The 21,327-nt window shown below is 39.8% G+C and overlaps 1 protein-coding gene across 5 annotated transcripts in view; it reads right to left on the bottom strand.

Moving 5' to 3' along the window:
• The window catches only part of mafa (v-maf avian musculoaponeurotic fibrosarcoma oncogene homolog a (paralog a)), a 77,264-nt gene extending 61,911 nt beyond the window's left edge, over positions 1-15,353 (bottom strand). For 3 of the 5 annotated variants that reach the window (XR_006097575.1, XM_042419844.1, XM_042419855.1), the window contains exons 1-2: positions 13,495-15,353; positions 4,767-4,832 (exon numbers count right to left, since the gene is read on the bottom strand). Coding sequence is in view for 3 of the 5 variants with exons in the window: in XM_042419844.1 (XP_042275778.1) it covers positions 4,805-4,832; positions 13,495-14,468 (1,002 nt within the window). In the remaining 2 variants the exon portion in view is untranslated. Of the gene's footprint in view, positions 1-2,660; positions 4,833-13,494 lie in introns of those variants that run through there. The other 2 variants (XR_006097573.1, XM_042419836.1) reach the window with 2 other exon arrangements.
• Between the last annotated feature and the right edge of the window lie 5,974 nt (positions 15,354-21,327).

The raw sequence follows: 21,327 nt of genomic DNA, 5'->3' as shown, positions 1-21,327 counted from the left end.
CTGTTTATCTTAACACTTTGTAAACAGCCTAATGATAGCTGGGGCTTTAATTTCTGTGTCTGTGCATGCATTATGGTGATCCTGGTGTGATTAAATACCCTCGTTTTAATTAAATACATAAAATAGAGAATAGCAACTCTTGGCGCGAGCGTTCCCGTCTGATAGCAAGAAAAAGGGTGTCGTATCATCTCAGAGGCTATTTTGCGTTTGATGTTAACGGGCAAACACAATGCATTAAGCCTGGAATGTAAGTAATGTGCACTTAGAGATAGAGCCCCAGCCACGCTGTGTGGACGACATCGTTTAATGTGCAGCAATAACTCTGTTCGGCTGCTGTTCTCTTTCAGCCTGCATCTCATCTATCCCTCTTCCCATTGTCACTCTCTGTATACATTTCTTAAATGGTGCACTAGTGTGAAAGATGAAATATGAGAAGGGACACTGCAGGTCTCTTCAGAGCTATTTACTTTGTACCGTCGTTCTGTCTCCCTCTGGTCCTGTTTGTCTGAATGAAGCGAGATGCTGAAAATACTCCAGAAACATTTGATATGACACAGCGGTACCGGACGACTTTTATTCTTTCTTTTACAAAATACTGAAGCGAGTTGCAATTCGAGAGCGGAGCTAAACCCTCCCAGTATAAATGCAGGCCTGGCCTCTACATAGGACCAGTAACCTGGGTGAATGACTGTGAGAGCTGCTGTATGGCAGGATGAAGTGTGTTCATTTCCTTATTTATTGACTCACTTGCTTTTCTCTGAGTGTTTGAAATTAATAACAGCCAGCAGAAATCAGACAGAGGGATGAAAATCAGCACTTTCCCTGCAGTGAAGCCATTCATCAAGCTAACGAGGGGGAGAATAGGAGTGGAGGAGGAGAGGAGGAGGGGAGGGGAGGGGGGGAAGTGACGTTTAGAGAGGGAGCAGAGAGCGGGAGGGAAGCAGGTGCAGTGCGAGGCAGAGGGAGGAGGAGGGAGGGAAAGTGACGTTGGGAACAGAGGCGAGGGGAAGGAAGGTAAGTGTGTTTGGGAGGAGGAGGAGGAGGAGAGTCATTTGGAGGATAGCGGGGCAGACAGAAGAGGAGGAGCTGTGTGTCACTCTAAAAAGAGGGGTATAGAGATGGGAAGAAAGACAAGTTTGACATTGGAGTATAAATAGAGAGGGAGGAGATAAACAGAGAACGCAGACACTTTCCTCTGGACTGAATGACTGAGGGACTGGCATAGAGATCAAGGCAGTGCAGAAACAACACTGATGTGTTTTTAAGTTTTTAAGACCATACCATTGCTAATTGCTAATGAGTGCAGCTTTATAGATTTTTATAACAGCTACTGTATGTCCATAGTGTTACTGGTCTTCAGAAACAATCAGTAAACTACCAGCTCTAGCAGACATGCAAAGATAAGTCAAAATGGGACTGAGCGAGATACTAAACAGACTTTTCCTTCTCTGTTTCCAACAGTAGAATTTTGCTCTCCTTCCTTTCACTGATGGGTGGTGATGGGTCTGCCCTCTCCTCAAAGCCTTCGCCCTTGCGATGGCTTAGTCCCATGCTGCTCCGCCTCCCCAACCGTCCACCAGAGACCCAACAGTATCTCACACCCAGAGTAGGGCTGACTAAGCACTTACCGCTGAGCTTCTCTTCTCAGAGCGAGAGAGGAGCTCCATGCTGAGAACTCTGCCACAGGAAAATAATTAGCAAAGTGGAGCTCTGCCCAAACACACTGAGCTAAATCTAGTACCACTTCACATACAAATGCAGCCATAAATCTTTCCCTTTCTTTCACACTCACTCACTTTGTTTTTTTTTTATTTTTCTTTCTTTCTTTCCTGTTTTTTTCTTTCTTTCTTTCCTGCTTTCTTTCTTTGCTTCTTTATTCGCTACAAAAGAATCACTCTCACAATCAAAAAGAACACTTTTTGTTTCTTCTGTATCTTTTTGCACAGTTAAACTTACTCACTTGTCATACCAATACAGGGTAAACAAGGATAACTCTAACGGATGTATCTGGCTACCAGTATGTATATATAATCTCCTGTGAAGAAAAAGCACCCGGTGACAGCTACAGACTCATTTGAACTCTATCCTCAGTCTAAGTCCAAGCTGAAAAACTTGTGCTTGGTGCGTGGTAGTGACGCAAACCGTGCCCATCTAACTGTACATGGATATCTGTATTTTTAACTTTAAAGTTAGACCACAGTGTCTTTGGTCACCAAAGCTAAATATAGTCAGCTCCTTCTGAGCAGTCTCCAGTTTCTCACTCCTTTCCGAGAGGCAGGTGGAGCAGAGAGAAGGAGGGGGAACGAGGGATAACACCCAGTCTTGAATAAATCATTCCTTGACTTTTGACCCATATGGAGCACGAGGTTGTTTTTGTACTTCTGCATTGCCCCCCGCCCTCTCTCTCTCTCTATGGCCTCTGCACCCCTCGTCTAGCTCATACATTTTCTCCTCCTCATGACAAGTCAATCTGGATCGATTTCATCAGCCCTCAACGACTGAGAGCAACATCCTGGCACCCAGAAATAGAGCTCGGTGATAGAAGAGCCTCCGACCGAGCGTTACTGTTAGCACGCAGCTCTGGGGATGGGTGAGCATAGAGAGGATGGGTGCACAAAATTTTTTTAGAAAACATTCACAAGGTGTTATTTGCTCTACAGATGAACTTCACTGATATCAAGAAGCAAAAGACACTTGTGAAGATGGGAAATGGATCGTTGTGTCTGGATGTGGTGTGTGGGTGAGACTATTTCAGCAAGTTTCACCCAAACCACCCTGCTTTTCAGCAGCCACATGGGTGGTGGCATTGCCTACCTTTTATATAATGACTATGTGAAACACATACACACAGACATGCACACATTCATGAACACACATACACCAGCCTGCTTCCCTAATATATATTTACACTGATCTGTCTCTCTCTCTTTCTCTCTCTCTCTCACAGCCTGTTTCACACACTTACAGCACCTATACACACACCTGGCGTTTTATCTTTGTCAGCATATTCTGGGTCCTTCAACCCCCTGCTGGGCTCTGAACTCCAGTGCCTTTTTGCATGGCGAACCCCCGAGGTGCGCCTGCATTCGTAACACACACACACACACCAGTCACAGGTGAGACACACTGGCAGTCTCATATCAATGTTAACCTCTCTTTATCTCCTCGCCATCTCAACATCTCTCAGTGTAAATACATTAGTGCTTGGGAAAGTCTTTCTCTCTTGTGTTAGTAGGGTAGGGGCGCAGTGACACAGTGTCCTGATGGTGTCTAGGCAGTCCAGGCCGGAGTCAGGACACTCTTTCCCCAGGCAAGGACACCGAGACCTGGCTCTCCGTCTCCATCACTCAGCCTGTCCTCCTGGAGCTACGTGGCCAGACTGCTCATCGCCCTCCCCGCTCCTCATATGCATGGATTTGCATAAAACAAAGACATGGCTCTGCCTGCCACGTCTGCCATAGCTGAAACCGCTAAGAACAGGATCGACCAGACCACACCGCATGCAGCCCCTCTAAGCTCAGCTGGCAGGTTGTCAGAGTGCAACATTGGTACAGCGCAGCGGCATGGCAAGGGAACTGAGATTTACGAGGCTGACTAAGATTGACACCCTCATGGTTTTCCACTTTCATTCGTTTAACATCCGTTCCTTTGGCATTGTTTATATTCTACACCCCTTAGCAGTGAGCAGAGGGCACCTAATTCACAGTGATGACGTGGGAGGAGAATCAGAGCACTTAAAACACTTCATCTAAAGATGATTTGTCCTTGTCTTCCCCGATGGCTTTTGTCCTGCTTCCCCTACTGAAGTTAAGTGGAGCTGGAGAAAGGCCAGCTACTGATCCCACGCCCCACTTAGACACAATCAAGTAAATAACACGGGATACAAATACATGTACACGCAAACAGAGACACACGCGCACACACTCATACATTTTTGCTTCACCAAGGTGGACAGTAGTCCTGAATACAAGCTCGAACCTCTCATCCTTATGTGTCATGACCAAGCGGTTTGCTATAGAACAATCAGTGAAACCATTACAGGAACAATTGGACTTGCAATATACATTTGCCCAGGTTCCTCTCTGTCTCTGTGAATTGATTTCAGGACTATAAGCTTATTCTTCACTCTGCCTCGCCTGTTGTCCGAGATGCTCCGGTTTTTTCTCTCTTGCCTTTTTCACGCAAAATCTGAACATGTAATATACATTTGAATGAGTGGCTATAATCTGCTGGTTGTGCTGTTGATTCAGGAGGCCTGAAAACTTCATATCTGTGTTGCTGGATTTTTATTTTTTTTCTTTGTGGATTTAAATAAGGTGGGAAAATGCATACAGTACTCTGTATAGTCATTGTATTAGGGAGATAGAGAGAGATGTGATGGAGAGAGATATTGTGAACATAAAGAAGGTGTATGCTCTTCAGCATATGAATAGGAATTGACAAACTACGGTACATTATGTAGCCATTATGGAAGCCTTACAGACATGCAGTATGCTATAGAACATTCAGTACTGCATCTAGTGGCTGTATTAATGGGAGTATGATATTAATGAATATTCAGTATGGGTTTAATTGTGCAGTGATAAAATAGGAGAATAGAGTCAACCACACCAGTACATATTAATAATTATATTTGGTATTGTTATTACAATTCTGATTTTCTTTTACAGGACTAATATTTTGTGGACTTGTTTCACTCACTGTCATAAGGTTAGAACTACAGGAGAAGGAAAAACAAAAAAAGCTGAGAGTAAGATGTGTTTTACCTCAAGGAGCCAAGGGCACGGAGGAATGGGGCTTGAAATCACAGATGGAGGAATTTTCTTGAAGACCTAGAGGAGCAGATAAGATTGGACAAAACACATAAGAGTGGATAAATGAATATCAAAGCAAATGCACACAGTGTCTTTTGCCTTCACTCCTTTGTTTCTTCAACTGTGTTCCACTCTCCGCCACACCGTCAAACACACACACACACACACATGCGTACACATACACAGACGCGCACAAACAATCACAAAGAAACAAGTAGATCCATTTCAAGTGAGATTCACTCTCACCTTGTCTGTCTGGTGAAATACAGTACATGTATCATAGTAAGCGTTTGATGCGGAAGGAAATGTAAAAATTTGCATGCAAATAGATTCTACAGGCAGAACCCATGCATCAAAACACTGTAACCACCAGAGACAAAACTAAAATATCTAAGCATGCAGTATGCCGTAGCAAAACGCAAAATACTTTTATACCTGCTCATTTCATCAAATTACACAATTGTTCTAAAAGGCAGGGAGTTTATCGCACTCACAAATTAACAGTGGAGGTTGGCTTCATGACAGACACTTTCATTTGCCGCCCCTCACCCCCCCACTCTCAAAACACACACAAGCAATAGGCAAGTCTGTATACAGTTATTCATACTGACTATAAATGTTACACAAGTGAAAACATTAGCTTAGCTCTTAGCTCCCTGCGCATGGATGCCAAGCAGGGTCCCTTTAAAACGCTGTGGAAAATGACAGTTGTGGAAATACTTTGCCCATACACTGCAGTGAAGGAAATTTTAAATCATTGGATTTTCAAATAAATGCCACATAACTCAGTTCTACAGAGTATATAGAAACTGCAGGGAAACAGCAGTGATGCAGCCGGATGAGATTAGTACCGCAGCAGAAAGAGAGTCTTGCATCTAAATCACAAGTGTAAACTTTAATCAGTGGGAGAGATATCCTGGTTTTTGAAGAAAGTTTAAAAACTGTGCTGAAAAAGTGAGAGATTACATTGAGAGAAGAGATTCTGTAGATTCTCTAGTATTTGTTAGGCTTCTGCACTGCACTAATACATAATACAGAGCTGAATCACGATGTCAGTTAACATGCTGGTGCAAATCATCTGTTAGAAATGTACGGAAATGTTCTATTGATGTTTATTTCACCTACTGTTGTTATCGTTCTCCAGCAGTAAACATCATGCTATACATGTTACAGGGAGAACATAAGCAAGGAGAATACTCCCCATGCAAAAAAAATTTGGTTATTGTTAGACGAAGACTAAATCCTCATCTGTGTCTCGTATGCACTGCTCAGCTGCAGCTCTACATTTCATAAGCATGCTTTGAAAATTACAGGAAAAACTAATGATTCTATTAAAACTTGAAACCTAACATGCATGGATTTTATATGCGATTTTGTTCATACAGGATATCTTTAGTGAGTTTTAAAAAAAAAATATTTGTAGAAGATGCCACTTCTATATATATATATATATATATATATATATATATATATATATATATATAGATATATATATAGATATAGATATATATATAGATATATAGATATATATATATATATATATATATATATATATATATATATATATATATATATATATATATATAGATATATATATATATATAGATAGATGTATATATATGAATATATATATATTTTTTAACTCACCTTTTGTGCAGCCGGGCTGCTGGGAGATGGTGTTGCATTTATTTAAGTCACAGGCTCTTGGTTTGGGTCCATTTACAGACATATAAAATTACCCCAGCAAGTCCCAACCACCTCATTACCAACATAACCTGCAGCCAGTCTTTCAAGGACAACTCTCTAATGACACCATGCGTATCCGCTTAATGTCTATTTGAAGCATGCTGTGACTTTCTGCTACACAAAAAAAAGAAGAAATATATAGAAAGAGCAAGGCGTACTCTGATAAAATAAGCACCTTAATTGATCCCTGATGTCCGTTTAATTCCGAAGGAGTGAGTGTTTTTGTACTGTACTTCTCATATACAGTGTAAAGAGAAGGGATTTTCTTTGTTTTTTTATCTGTTAAGAATCAAGACAGATCATTCACAGATGTGACTGCCACCTGGCTGTGCTGAGACAACTGATACTGATACTGTTACTGTTAACTCTGCACATTCATGATATCCTCTTATCTGCATTACTGTTTTTCAGGAAACCCAAACTCATAAATGATCAGATGTTTTGTGATTTGTCCCTGAGAAAAGTAATCTGACAAAATCTAAGATTAATGAAATACATACATTAAAATTATGATTATTATGATTCTATATGATTTCAAAATGTATTTAAATAATAATAATAATAAAAAAATAGGAGGCAATTGTGGTCCTGTGAAAGGATTATGAGTGTTTCAGTTTATGTATATACAGACAGGCTCCAATCCTAGCAACCAATAGGATAAAAATGGATAATGGAAAGAATGCAGAAGTTTCCTTCAAAGTATCACTTTTTATAATACACACACACTGTCCTGTTTGTTACAAAATTATATTAAATAGCTCTGTACATATATCTTTTCATACTGTATGTTTAAAATGAAATCGTGAAACGCAACTTTTTAAAAAAAAAACTTTGACAACTTCTTCTAAGTAGAAGACCATGTAAGTGAAAATGTGAGATCAGATCAGTTTTTTTTTTTTTTTTTTAATTTTTCCTTTTATTAAATTTTATTTTAGATAAATTGCATTACTAGAGAGAAGTTAAACCTTCCTTTCAAATAATAAAATAAAAATATTTTGACAGTTACATGTTTTTTTTAAACTTTGATTAAAGTGTTAACTCAGGACGAACACTGAAAATCCCAGTTTAGGACATGGTTGATGGATATTTAACAGGGAACAATGAATTTCCCTCAAGTACCACTGGTTGTTTTGTTGTGTCTTTGCAACAGCCACAGTTCAATCCTTGTATGATGTGAGTGTTAAAATAAAATTAACTGCACTCTGTGATCATCACGGGTGCCTCAAACACTACCAGACAATGCCCATTATACTACTGTGATTAGTTCAATCAGTACAAAGGCTGCCTTATTTTTACCATCCTTATTCCCACTTGACTGTGGCTCAGTGGCTATTTCTGTTCAGCTACATAGGGTGAAAAAAGAAAAATGTTTGGTGTCATGCAAGTAAACCTGTCAGCCATTGGCCAAGAGCCATGTCTGCCCTGTTCCATACATTTTAAAAATGAAGGTAACACTTCAATGCTGCATAGTGCATGTAAATACATAAATATGTTGTGTGTATTTCAACCTACCGTATGACTCATCTACTTGGAGCTGATTCATGTGTATACATTACTTAATAATATTGCTTTTATACAAACACACTTACAAGAATATGTTTTTGCCTTAAAGTATTAAGATTTTGTTGAAATCCTCAGTACCAGAAAAAAGTATGCTGCAGTAGAGTAACTCTCTAAGACAGCAGCAAAATACAGGAAATGGGTAAAAAAAAAAAAAAAAAATTGGCAGTGAGTAGTCTTGAATTTACTGTGTACTGTACCATGTCGGATGTGCATGTACATCTCATTCAGTGGGTTCTGGGCAGAGGAAATGAGCATGAGCTCCCCAGGGCAGGGATTACTCTAATGACTTTGAGAGCAGCCTTGTGCGCTGTAACTTTTGACCTCTACTCATCCTCTTCTCCAAAAGACGACAGGAGACACACACATGCATGCATAGAAACATACTCTCACATTTACACACACACAAGCACACGTATTACCTACACAGGCATTAATCGACCTGGCACACAGGCCGGCGTGAGTTAAGAGATGCAGAATCACACACAAACAGCAACACAACAGATCCTCTGCAGCCTTTCTTCTGGCACCTTCTAAAGCCTGTAAGAATCCAGACCCCCAACTAGCCCTGATTTTTGAGTTTGTCAACTGGCGTACCGCTATTCGAGAGAGCATCATGCTGCAGCTTATGCTGTCAACCCGCATAGTGCCAACATACCATATAAATGCATAATTGTAAGATCGATAGATTTATCACTTGCATAGCCATAGCGCACTGGTGCCACAGATATAAGGGGAAACATCTTTTGCAAATTAAATCTGTCTTCATGCAAATGTCATTTAGCTTGGAGACTAAAGTATTTGAGTCATATAAATGCCAGAATACAGAAAAGACCACAAGGAATATCAAGCTGTGAAACAAAAGGCTGGAGCAAATCAATGCAGGGCTATTTATTGTTTGTCTGTGTGTGTGTGTTGGTGCTGGTGTGTGTGGCTGGTGAGTGTGTTTTCATTTGATGTTGTGCGGTGAGTATGTTCTTAGTTCTAGTGCACTGACATTAGAGGTCTAACTGATCTACCCCAATAAGGAAACAATCAAAATAAACAAGCTAAAGAGTAGAACAGGGCACTCTTAAACTGAAACCAAATTTTCATTTTTTACATACCACTCAAAACACATCAAAAAAGCCACCACACAAATGTGTGGCCTTCAGGGAAGAAAAGCCTAACTCGAAAGTAAAGCGAAAATTATTTTCCCTTTGAAATGGCAAGTACAGAAACATGTTCTTTAAAGAGGAGAAAAAGCAAACAATTATCCCTACTGAAGCCATGCAATACATTGTTGTGGTTAATATGAAATAACAAAATATAGCAGCGCTACTGCTCAGATCAAATAGATGTAATTAGATAAATTGAGGAAGAAGGAGAGCGGCTTGGCTGTAAATTGCATGGTGTGTGCATGCTAAAACCCAACACTGGCACAGCTGCACGGAGCTGCACTCACGATTTATCATCTCTACATCGCAGGAGCCAGTGGCCCACACCACTATTAATCATCAGCAAAATCATTTAATTCAGCCCAAGCCTGACCATTGTCTCAGTCTTTCCCCTCACTCTGGGCAAATCAGCCACCACAGCAGCAGCACGCACCTTAGAGGAAATCACACAAAACAGAGCGGGATGCAAGTAGTGGGTTTAAACTGCCCTTCCTATACGAGCTGTGCAGCACATCACCGCTGGCAGATGGTGCATAAGATGGCTTTTTTGTGAATTTAACAAGTATGAAATTTATAACTGCAAACACTACTCTTCATAGTGTAGGATAACAGTTGATCGCTCGCTGCTTTGTTAACATACTGACAGTGTGGTTAATTTTAGTGAAAGGTGCCCTTTGTATATGTGCTTTGCTCACAGCCATGCACACACAAAGTGTGTCTAAGTTGCAAAAAATCCTATGAGTGTGCTGACAAATCCAGACTGAATCTGTCCTCAGAAACCTTAGTGTTTTTTCAAAGTGTATTCTGGCACATTGGTCTTCCTGTTTCAACAAACAAATTGTTCTGGAACAGTGAAACAAGATGCCCACAAGGCTATTCCTTGTCCCAGAACTTACAAAAGAACTTTTCCTCTTGTGTTTCAGAAAAGTGGCCCTTTCAGTTAATGCACCAGTGAAGTTCAAGTAGTGTTGAAAGAAGTCAAAATTAGATTTGTAAACACCTACTAAAATGCAAGATTGGGTATAGCAGCGCTGAGCTTCTGCTGCCCACCGCAGCGGCTGACTTACATTGGCACCTTCTCCAGCGCCCCCTCACATGCCTTACATGCCTGTGCCCTCCCTGCACCCCCCACTCTGAGGGCATATCTACTCCAGGCCAGCATCCAGGCCTTCCGACAAATAGGATAAAGTGGGATGAAGTTGGGAAAGCCAAATGGTGACATGCTACATGACAGTTAGCACGTAGTGTCCAAAAAAGCTGACACAGATAGCGGGCACACAAGACACAACACATACACAGATCAGGAAGCAAGCAGTATGAAAAAGGGCACACGAAGGATGCAAATACAACATGCACAAGAAATGCACATAGAAATGTCATCGCTACTGTCATTGAAGAAAAAACACACATTAAGTCACATTCACACTTCTGCACATTCACAGACATGCATGCACAAACCCACATGTGCACAAACATAAGCACACACACACACACACACACACAGTCTCTGTCCTTACACACACAGACTCATTCACTAATCACAGGTCACATTTTACAGTAAGAAAAAAAATGATGTAAATCATATTTGTCTCCATAACATTATCTTCAGTAATCCAAAATGAGGATGAAATGCATGGACCAAATAATTTTAAATATAATATAGTTGTGCCTTCGTTGTAAAGATGATGGAAATGGAGTTGAAATACTGAAAAAAAAAAGTCATGACAGCAAATATGATTTTAGTATACATTTTTGGGTCATGATATTCTGAAAATGATTTTTTATTCTGTTAATTTTGAGATCGGAAGAAAAGAAAAAAGCTCTAAAATCTCTATCTAACAATAGTGTGTCATAAAAAGTACCTTCACATGCAGGCCAATGAGTGTCTTTATCTTTGTGGTTTCCTCAGCTTATCTGTAACATTGGACTTGCATCTCAACAATGAACATTTTTACATGCAGCACTGTCAAGCGTCAAAAATGAATAAAAGTGTGTCAACCTGAGCTGCTTTCCAATTTTGTTGCTTAATCAGTTTGAGTAAATAGATAAATGACTCTTATTAAAATCATGTTCCTGATCCAGTCAGTGTGGTCCGGTTTTAAATGAGTATTGGGCCAAAAAACACATGAAAAAAGTGCAACAGTAGCAAATATATACAGCGTTAAATTGTAGTGCTGTAATCTTGATTTTTGATCCCTCTTCTAGTTTCATTATGTTTCATTCACAGCAAAAATCCCGAGCACCAGTCAAAAGAAAAGTGAGAAACTTATTGAAGACAATTACATACATTTATTGCATATCATTTAATTGTATGAAATGAAAAAAAAACGAGCACATATGAACATCACATATGGTTAGTGAGTGAAATAATTTTGCACAGCAAAATATATATATATACTATATATAAGATGAAAGATTAATTAACATATTTTTAAGATTTATTGGCGAATGGTACTCCCTCTTTTTGCACATGCAGGGTGTCAATTCCTGACGATCTAACAATGTCCAGACATTATTGATTATAATAAATGTTATTGCTTTGCAAATATTGAGTTCGTTTAAGACAAAACAACAGTCTCTCCTGAACTGATAATAAAGTATCAAAAATGTTACGATTACGTCATAACACAATGCCAAATGGGCTATCTTCTTGAGATGTGGAACTTTTTTTTTTTTCTCAACTTCTACATGATTACAGGCGAGAATTTCTTTTTAGTGCATTTCAGTCCCAAATGCTTCAGTTCGTTCATAAAACACATTTCCAAAAGCATGGCAGCTGACTTTAACTTATGAGGATGATCTTCTCAAACTTGAACTAAAATAATGAAATGTGTGGCGGAGAGCAATGGAGCTCTCACACTTGTGTTTGAAGAACATGCTGCAAAAACGCTGTTTATGCACTATACAGCACTGCTGGAGCCGAGCCAATTTCTTTAAACCGATGTCAAAAATACTTTTGTGCAGCTCTCTTCTTAATAATTATCCCAGTAATCTATAGGCTTCAACCTGTAGCACGTTATTTTTTTTTTTTTTTTTTTTTGCAACTTAGATTATAAAACTTTGTACTTAAATTATGCTTAAAAAAATTAAAGTTTGTCAAATGCACAATGGAATATCTTTAAATAACAGTAGGCTTCAAGCAGCAAACTAAACTTCCAGGAAAGGGACTGATGATTTCCTTTATAGTGAAGACTTTTCGTTTCCCCTCGAACCAGGATCCCCGCCGATCAACTTCCATCAAGAATGCATATAAGCGCATTCACTGCAGCCTAATGACAGTCGATGGTGGTGCACTTCAACACAGCTGAACTGTACTTGTATAGATTACAAGGGGTTGGGAAGTCCTGTCACTTTTTTGTTGCTGTCCCAAAAAAGTGAGGAGGCCATAAATGAAGTTATGAATGCCATGCTGGAGTCATCCGACAAAAAAAAGGACATCAGAAAGAAAAACCATACATGTCCAGCATGCAGGCCAGTTCAATAACACATCTCCTTAAAAACAATGAATAGTTTGTAATGAATATAGTCTTTTGTTGCTCAACACAATAACAAGCAAACGCATGAGATGAGGTGGCGTCAAACGGCAGGCTCGCAATCCTCCAAGTTTGGCAGACAAAAAAAAAAAAGGTAATAAGACCAAAAACATATTGTCGATGGATGCAGTTTTGACAGGTATCTGTACACTGAATTAAAAGTAAAATGATGAAAAAGGGCAAGTTGATGAACTTCAAGAGTATACCGAGTGCTTGCATGCACACTTTGTAAAGGTTACTGCCGCATGAAGTTGGATCAACTTTCAAAAATCATATCTTACTCAAACACTGCAAATCTAATGAACAACGATGAAAAATCTTGACAAACAGGCTATGTAGATAATATACTGAATATGATAGAAAAACGTAGATGAAAGTTTTCTGAATATGCCCCTCCGAAATTAAAAAAAAAAAAAAAAAAAAAAAAAAAAAAACACGGACGACAAGCCCTCCAAATCTAAATGCAGCCGCAGAATGGAGCAAACTCTTGTTTTTTTTTTAAAAAAAAATGTATAAAACAAAAATTAAAAAAAAAAAAATCAAAAAAGTTGACAAATGAGTTCTTGGTCTAGTAGGCATTTGCGCCAAATGAAAAAAAAGAAAGTTTCATAATGAAAACTTTTTAAGCGGGGGTGAGTAACTCATCTGATATTCTTTTTTTTTCACGATAATGTCGAGACTCACATGAAAAACTCCGGAGATGAAGGGTTGTTGTCACTGCTGGATCCATTTTCTCTGAAGCCGTTGCTGATGAGCTTCTCATACTTTTCTTTGTACGCGTCCCTCTCCCGGACCAGCCTGGAGATCTCCTGCTTTAGGTGCTCGACCTGCTGCACGAGTTGCGTCTTCTCCCCCTCCAGGACGTGCCGCTGCTGGACCCGCTTGAACCGACAGGACTGAGCGTAGCCTCTGTTCTTAAGGGTCCTCCTCTTCTGTTTCAATCTGATCACTTCTTCCTTGCTGACCCCCCGTAGCTGCCGGTTGAGCTCCCGCACTGACATGGTTACCAGCTGGTCGTCTGAAAACCGGTCGTCCAAGCGCATGTGTGGGTGATTTGTCCCAGAAGTGCCGTTGGACTGGACGCCGGGTGCCTGGTGGTGGCCGCTGCTGCTGTTGTGGTGGTGATGGTGGTGGTGGTGGTGTTGCCCGCCGTTCTGAGCGGCTGCGGCAGCGATAACTGCCGACACCACGGCTGCGGCGGACCCCATCTCTTCTCCGGCCATGGTGCCTCCTGCTCCGGCAGCGCCAGCAAACTGCTGGCCCCTGGCATAGCCATCGAAAGACTGGAGCTGGTGACTGCTGTTGATCAGCGCCTCGACTGCGTCTTCGGGGCTGAAGCCCAGCGCCTCTGGATTCAACTGCTGTTGATAACCGGACATCCAGTAGAAATCCTCTATGTGTGTCTTCTGATCGCTCCCCGAGCCCGGACTGGGCGCCGAGAAGCTTGGGGAAGGGGGCACCGAGCTGCAAGGCGTGCTCATCGGGGTGGAAGACAAGGATCCCCCGGCGATAAGGCGACTGCACTGGTTGATGTTGCGATCGGGCTCCACCGGCTCCTTTTTCACTTCAAACTTCATCAGATCGAAGTCATTAACATATTCCATGGCCAGGGGACTGGTGGGCAGGTCGGAGTTGCTCATTGCCAGCTCTGATGCCATCCTCTTGCTGCTGACAGTCCTCCAAATGGGCTGAAGAGCAGCTGTCAAACTGGGTTGGTTGGGAAGAACGTGAGCCAGTTTGATTTTTAAGCGTTTGTCTTGAAATTGAAAAACGAGGTTTTCAGCGTCCCTTTTTGCAGCCACGGACTTGCAGGCGTGTATGAGTAGTTTTTCTTTGCAGAGTCTATTGCACAGACACACCAGTGCCGCGCACACGAGCAGCGGAGTCCTTTTTCAGCATGTGAAATTCGGCGGTTTTGTATTTCAAACATTCAACACTTTCTTCATGAATACATTGCGCAAGCGGAGAGGGAGAAAAAGCCGAAAGTAAGGGAGCAAATGCAGCCTCGCACGTTATAAGCCGCTGACTGGTGGGGCGATTTTTTAGAGGGATCACACAGCAGATGAGTTTAAGAGCATTGTAGCTGCCCTGACGTCAGGCTGGAAATGGGAAATTGACTCGGACGAAGAGCCAATAGGGTCGCACACTCAGAGAGCTAATTAACATATTAGTAGCCTACAGAAACAAAACTTTTCTCAACTGTCAAAGGCCATCAGCTGACTGTCAGCTGGGACACAGACTCTTAACTCTTTGACTACTACAGCCGTAACTTTAATATCCGTTATTATACAGGTTCGAGCAACAATTTATTCCAGTTTTATTCATTTTTTTTTATTGAGTGAAAGAAAGTGAAGCATGCATGCTGTAGATTTATTAATCGTAGGAGCATAAATGCTGCACGTTTTGAAGAAAAAGAGAATGGGAGAAAAAACAAAAATAGATATAGATAGATAGATAGATAGATAGATGTGGCTTTAGTTTTACATTTATCTAATATGAAGCATATTTGCCTATAACTGTATTTTTTAAATAAATAGATTTATAGCATTTAACTATTTGCACATGTACTTTATTTTACATATTTTAATATTATGCGATTTTTGATGCACCATAAATAATTTTGTCGCTCAGTTAAATTTATTAAGAACAATATCTAACATTTCTTTCTTTCATTTTTTTAAAGCACAAAAATATAGGTGCAAAATGTAAACTATAAATGGATTATATGTTGAATAACTTTAGAGACAATTGACAAAAAAAAAAAAAAGAAAAAAGAAAAGAAAAGAAAAGAAAGGTGAATTGAAGAGATTGGTCATGCCCTCGCGCACCATTGTAAAACTCAACACTGCCACCTTTTGGACATGCCAATGCATGGGATTCCCCTTTCAAAGTTCTCAAGCAAAGGGAAAAAAAAGGTGTTATAAATAAGATGGGACATGATCAGTTTGTAAAACACACACATACACATTAAGTGCATCTTTATTTTCTTTATTTAATTCACAAAAACACCTCATGACTTCCTGTGAATTTCAAATGAGTTATGTGAGAAAGTCAAACCTGTACTGTGACAAAGACGTCATGCTGTCAGTGGAAGTGAATCTCACTGAACCCGGTGTTCCAACCAAACTGATATTATGTCCTACAGCCATAAAATCACTTTATCTAAGCACTGGCCCAAGTGTTACAGTGGAGTCATATAAACCACCCTCGTACATTGCACCTTATCTCAGTTCAGAGGTCTCCTACTTTTAATTGACTTGTGTACAACAGTGCCATAAGATGGTCTATTCCTGGTTCCCATATCACTCATGTGTCCTGTCAAAATGGCCATTATGGGTTTAAACATGTCGATCAAACAGGAGTTTTGTCAATACTGTAAACGGATATATGTTTCAAATGAATATGTCCTTTGGCTTGGAGATGCAGGGACCTTTGTGATTGATTTCATATATTGTCATTATACACATTAATAAAACAGATAACTCACTGTTGGTGTGAAGTAATACTGTCATATACAGTTTCAGCAGATTGGCTTGTGAGTGTAACTTATGATAAAGTTCCTGATGTGAAACCACATGATACTCATTCAGTCAGCTTAATTCTTATGCATTCACTACAATCCTAGACTGGAATGACATTGCTTTAATATGAGATTTATAACCACTGGTATGAGTTACCCATTGTGTCTGCATTAATGGCAAAATGCAATAAACTGATGACACATGGCAGTTTACTCATTCAATAATAATGCAATTTGTTTGGGAAAAAAGTGATGTAAGCTATACCAAGGCTCGGTTTCTCTGGCCAGTCAAGAGTGTTGATTTCTTTTGCGGCCTCTTTTGACATGGTGCTGACAAATAACCATTTCTTTCCTGTGACAAAAGCCTATAATCATAGTCCGTCTCTCTCTCTCTCTCACCCTCTCACTGTATGATCTCATCGTTGCGACGGTGTGTATTTTTAGATTCCTGGGTGCACACTATTTAATGATAGGCCAAATCAGTCACATCCCTGCTGCCAAAAGCTGCGGAAGACGATCCTGAAAATCAGCCAGATATTTTCATAACCATAAGGAGTTCAACACTTCCCTACGGTTGTCCAACACTGCAGCTCAGATTGTATCTCTCAGTTTTCTCTGTTTTAAAATGTTCTGTCTGTCTCTCTGTTTTGTGTGTTTATATGATGTTCACAACTGTTATTGTAAGTGCAAAAACATACTGACAAATGCTGCAGATCGATATCTCAACAACGAAATGTTGATCACAATGAATTGTGAAATACAGGATTTTAATATTTTTCTGCAGCTGCTGCTTGTGTAATAGACTCTAAGTTCAAATTAACCAAACAAACAATCATTTCCAGTTACTGAATGTTTTAGTAAAAGGATAAATGGATGCATCTGCTTGCAAGTTAATAAAACACTGTGTGTGTGACTCGACCAAAACTCGAATAAAACCCTATTGTTTCTATTTCCATTCTCTTGCCCTGTCATCTGTTTGGGCTTACCTGTTCATGGGAAGGCACAGCAGTGGCCCATTCCCTGGGGTACGGCCACAGCAGAGCGAGACTAATACACAAACGAAGAGAGAGCTCATTAGTCATGACAGAAGCAAGTGGCAGACCTAATTTAGCTGCTTTTGTGCCTTTGAAGTTATTGATGATGCAGAGCTAAGAGAGATCTACATGGAGAAGGAACGGGCCGCTGTGAAGAGAACTTATCAAACCAGGGAAGGAGGGAAAAAGGGCAAGTTGTCTAAACTGGTTGTCTAAAAGCTGTAAAATATTTCAATGTCACCCAAAGGGTCAGTTTTATTTGCTGATTATTTTGTAATTTGAAATACTGGAAGGCTTCTGAAACCATGGCAACCACATGAAACAGGAGAAGGAAACAGGAGAGAGGAGAGGCCGATGAGGTCTGGTGGCCTCACCGTTGCAACATCTGTCATGGTTTAGACAAGCATTTCACAATGCAATATATGTACTATATTGTCAGTGTATTTGAAATTTCTTTGCTGCGTATTGGACTGACTAAATGGCAAATTATAATCTACTGTTGACTAAATATTTAGATTTGTGAAAATATAACATATTTTAAGGAAGAGTTTTCTTGGAACATCTTATTCTTATTACAGCTTGTTGAGACGTTAAATATATATACGTGTTATTGGTCAATTTCAAAGAGACAAAAATGTGTTGTAAAGATTAAACAATGAATTATGTAAATGACTTTGCAATGTGATGTGGTTATGATACTATAAGACTAAATTAGGTGTTGCTTCCTGATCCATATCCTGCAGCATCAAACCACACAGAATTTTTAAAATAATCAAAATTACTTAAGTTTAAAAATGGATCTTGAATGGGTCATGAAATGGTCACAGAAATTCCCAATCTGTTGTAATCCAAGGTGACAAAAACTATTAACAGGATGAGGTCAGGATTCACATACTGTCACAAAACACTGCACTCTTTTTAAATCTGTCAAGTTACGCAACACATCTGCCAATATCTCGCAATAATCTTTTCAGAAAATACTTATATACAAATTAAATCCTCAAACCTAAACTCACCAATAACATGAGGAGTGTCATGTAGATGAGAGTGTTAGTGCTGGTATCAGTCTGCACTCCTCTCACTCTGGTGAGCGATAGAGGTGACTGAGTGGAGAGAGCAGAGGTCACTGAGTTGTTTGCTGTATGTCTGTTCGACTGTGTGTGTGTGTGTGTGTGTGTGTGCGCTTGTGTGTGTGTGTGTGTGTGTGGCGTTGGGGGTTGCTCAGTTCCAGACAGGGCTTGATAAGGCCATCTAATCAGCCTCTTTGCATTCCAACACTTTAGTAAGTTGCCCCTAACCTGAGTTTATTACTGTATCCACATCGACACTAGTGAATACCTGGAAGCTGATAGTACTAGCATACACATGGGCAACGTAGGTGACAGAATGGAGTGAAACAGCATTTCATTTGACACAAAAACAAAACGTTTGTTGGAGCAAAAAAAATGAAGCAGACAGTAACACTACCCGTGCTTTACATTTCTGCTAACACGGAGAGATGGTATTGCCGTGGGCAATGCAATTTCATCAACAGTTGAGTGAGAACAACAAAGCTATATCAAGCAAATATCAATTTTCACCCCACCAACAGAATGTGGGCACAGCCATGTCATAATTACCTTAATCCATTAGTCAGAAGGAGGGTGAGGCTGAGAAGGGCGCGACAGAGGACAGGACAGACAAAACAAGGTCAGGAGCAGAGCAGTTCTGTAGTCTGAGGTGGATTTTGGATGGCCCCTCTGACACTGGTGGAAAGTATTTGGTAGCCTTCAGCTAGTGGGCTTTGTTTGACTGGGGAACTCTGTCGTATGACTCTGAGCTTGTATCCATTCTGTGCCCTGACGATGAGGGACCAGCAGTAAACCAGTGAATGTGTTACAGTGCTGTGAACAGCAGTCACACGTTTTGTAGAGCGTCACATGACCAGGCGTGACTCGAAAGTTTTGAGGTTTAATGTCTTGTATTTATCCCCCCCCTTCCCTTCTAACCGAATATTTGTCAAGTTAAATAACATGGTTGCTAATTAATACTGTAGCCCGTAAATGTAGGCCTCTATGTTCACCACATGCAGGGTAATCGAAGAAGATTGGTCAATATTGCACAAGAGTTGGCAGAGCGGCTTGCATATTAGCCATAATTACATTCACATGAACATAATGTATTGGTTTACTGCCATGTGTAAGGTTAATGTGTATAGCAATGTAATGATATATTAACTGTTAGATACCTTTACAGGGTTATCTCCTTTGGATGTCCTTGATGCTTTCATGCAACTTAGATTTTCATCTGTAACTGTGTGTCTATGTGTGTGTGGGAGTGTTTGCATGTTGGTTTATGCATTTGTATGTGTCTGTGTTTTAGAGTTTTGATACGACTTCATGTTTTAAAAAAGTATGTACAATGACAGTTTTCTAGTGGACTAAATATAGTTATCTTTAAGGTGATAACAAAGATAATTTTGAAAAAAAATTAAATAACAAAATTCATAAAGAAAGTTTTGAAATAATTTACAGATATTTAAACTTTAAATAAAAAAAACTTAAAGTTTAGTAAGATAAAATAAAATAAAGTGTGAACATGTGTACACAATTAGAGGCAATATAAAAAATGAAAATAAAGACATAAAAACAAAATGAAAGCGATAAGCACAGAGTAACCAACATTTCTCTCTGTGATAGGCTGAATAAAAAATTCACTCATGTTGTATTTGTTAGAGTTATATTGTAAAAAATTGTACTAAATTGTATATACTGTTATAATTGTGCCCACCTCAGGGCCAGTAGGAATTACAGCACTGTTTGCAGGAGTTGTCACCTCCAGTTTCTGGCAAGTGTGTGGCTTCCAACCCCCAGCTGCTCCTGTGCCCTTGGGCTGCTTTAGCCTGGAACTGACAGTAGCGATAAAGTATCATTTTCACAATTACATAGAGTTAGCAAGCTAATTAGAACAGAGATCCAATAGGAATATTAGAGACTTTTTAACCTCCGTAGCTGTAATGTCTTGTTACACTGCTTGTAACACCCTGGGTACTGTGGTCTAAGATGAAAATATGTAGAATAAAGAAAATAGATAACCAGTATCCATATGAGTATCCATATGTAGGTAAACAGACAGTGTCTCAGTGGTCGAATGTTTTGTTGTTGTTGTCATTATCTGTAGTTTTTTTTTTTTTACCTTCATCCATCATCTCTTACATGGTCATTGCACTGAACTTAATGAGAACCATCTCTTCATTGTGTTCAACACGGTGTTTGTCAAATATGCCAATACAGACCAAAGACTCAGTAAAGATAGACAGGAGCAATGGCTGTTTGCTCTTACCAAACCACAGTTTGATAAGAATTTCTAGAAGTGTTACAAACTCAGTCTGTCAAGGGGCCTGTTGAGGCTGGTTTGGTTTAGCTGGAAGAGAAACACCCACTCTTATACAGAATGTTATTATATGGCCTATTAACGATTTTCTTTTTTTTCATTTAGGTTTGACACACCGTGTATTGTGTACGGATGATGAGAATGCAGTTTGCCCTGCTTGACTCATATCCCTCTGATCATAGATATCACAGTCAACATATTCATGTCACACCCACACAAACAAGTTAACAGAAACACAAGCAGACACAGTGACACAAACCTACTCCCAAAAGCATACATGCTTACACAAACGCACATAGAGGGACAGACATGCGCATGCTCATACCCTAATGAGAGATTTTCTGACCTTTCTTCATGTACCCCTGGAGAATATTGATGAATCCCCTTTTAAAAATAACTCTTGCCTTGTAGGGTCATTAAATGATTTACCGTTATTTCACCAACACATAATTATTACATTTATTATGTTGGACTGTAAAGGGTTGGGCCATTGTGGTAGGAGGTGGACCTTTTAGTACACAATAGAAGCGTTTATTTTCCATGAATACACTTTTCTTATGCTCCACTCAGAAGTTAACATCAGAAGAAAAC

The sequence above is a fragment of the Thunnus maccoyii genome, chromosome 1 (assembly GCF_910596095.1).
Source record: "Thunnus maccoyii chromosome 1, fThuMac1.1, whole genome shotgun sequence".
Taxonomy (NCBI): Eukaryota; Metazoa; Chordata; class Actinopteri; order Scombriformes; family Scombridae; genus Thunnus; species Thunnus maccoyii.
Note: the sequence above shows the minus strand (reverse complement) of the source record. Positions and strands in the feature narration are given on the sequence as shown.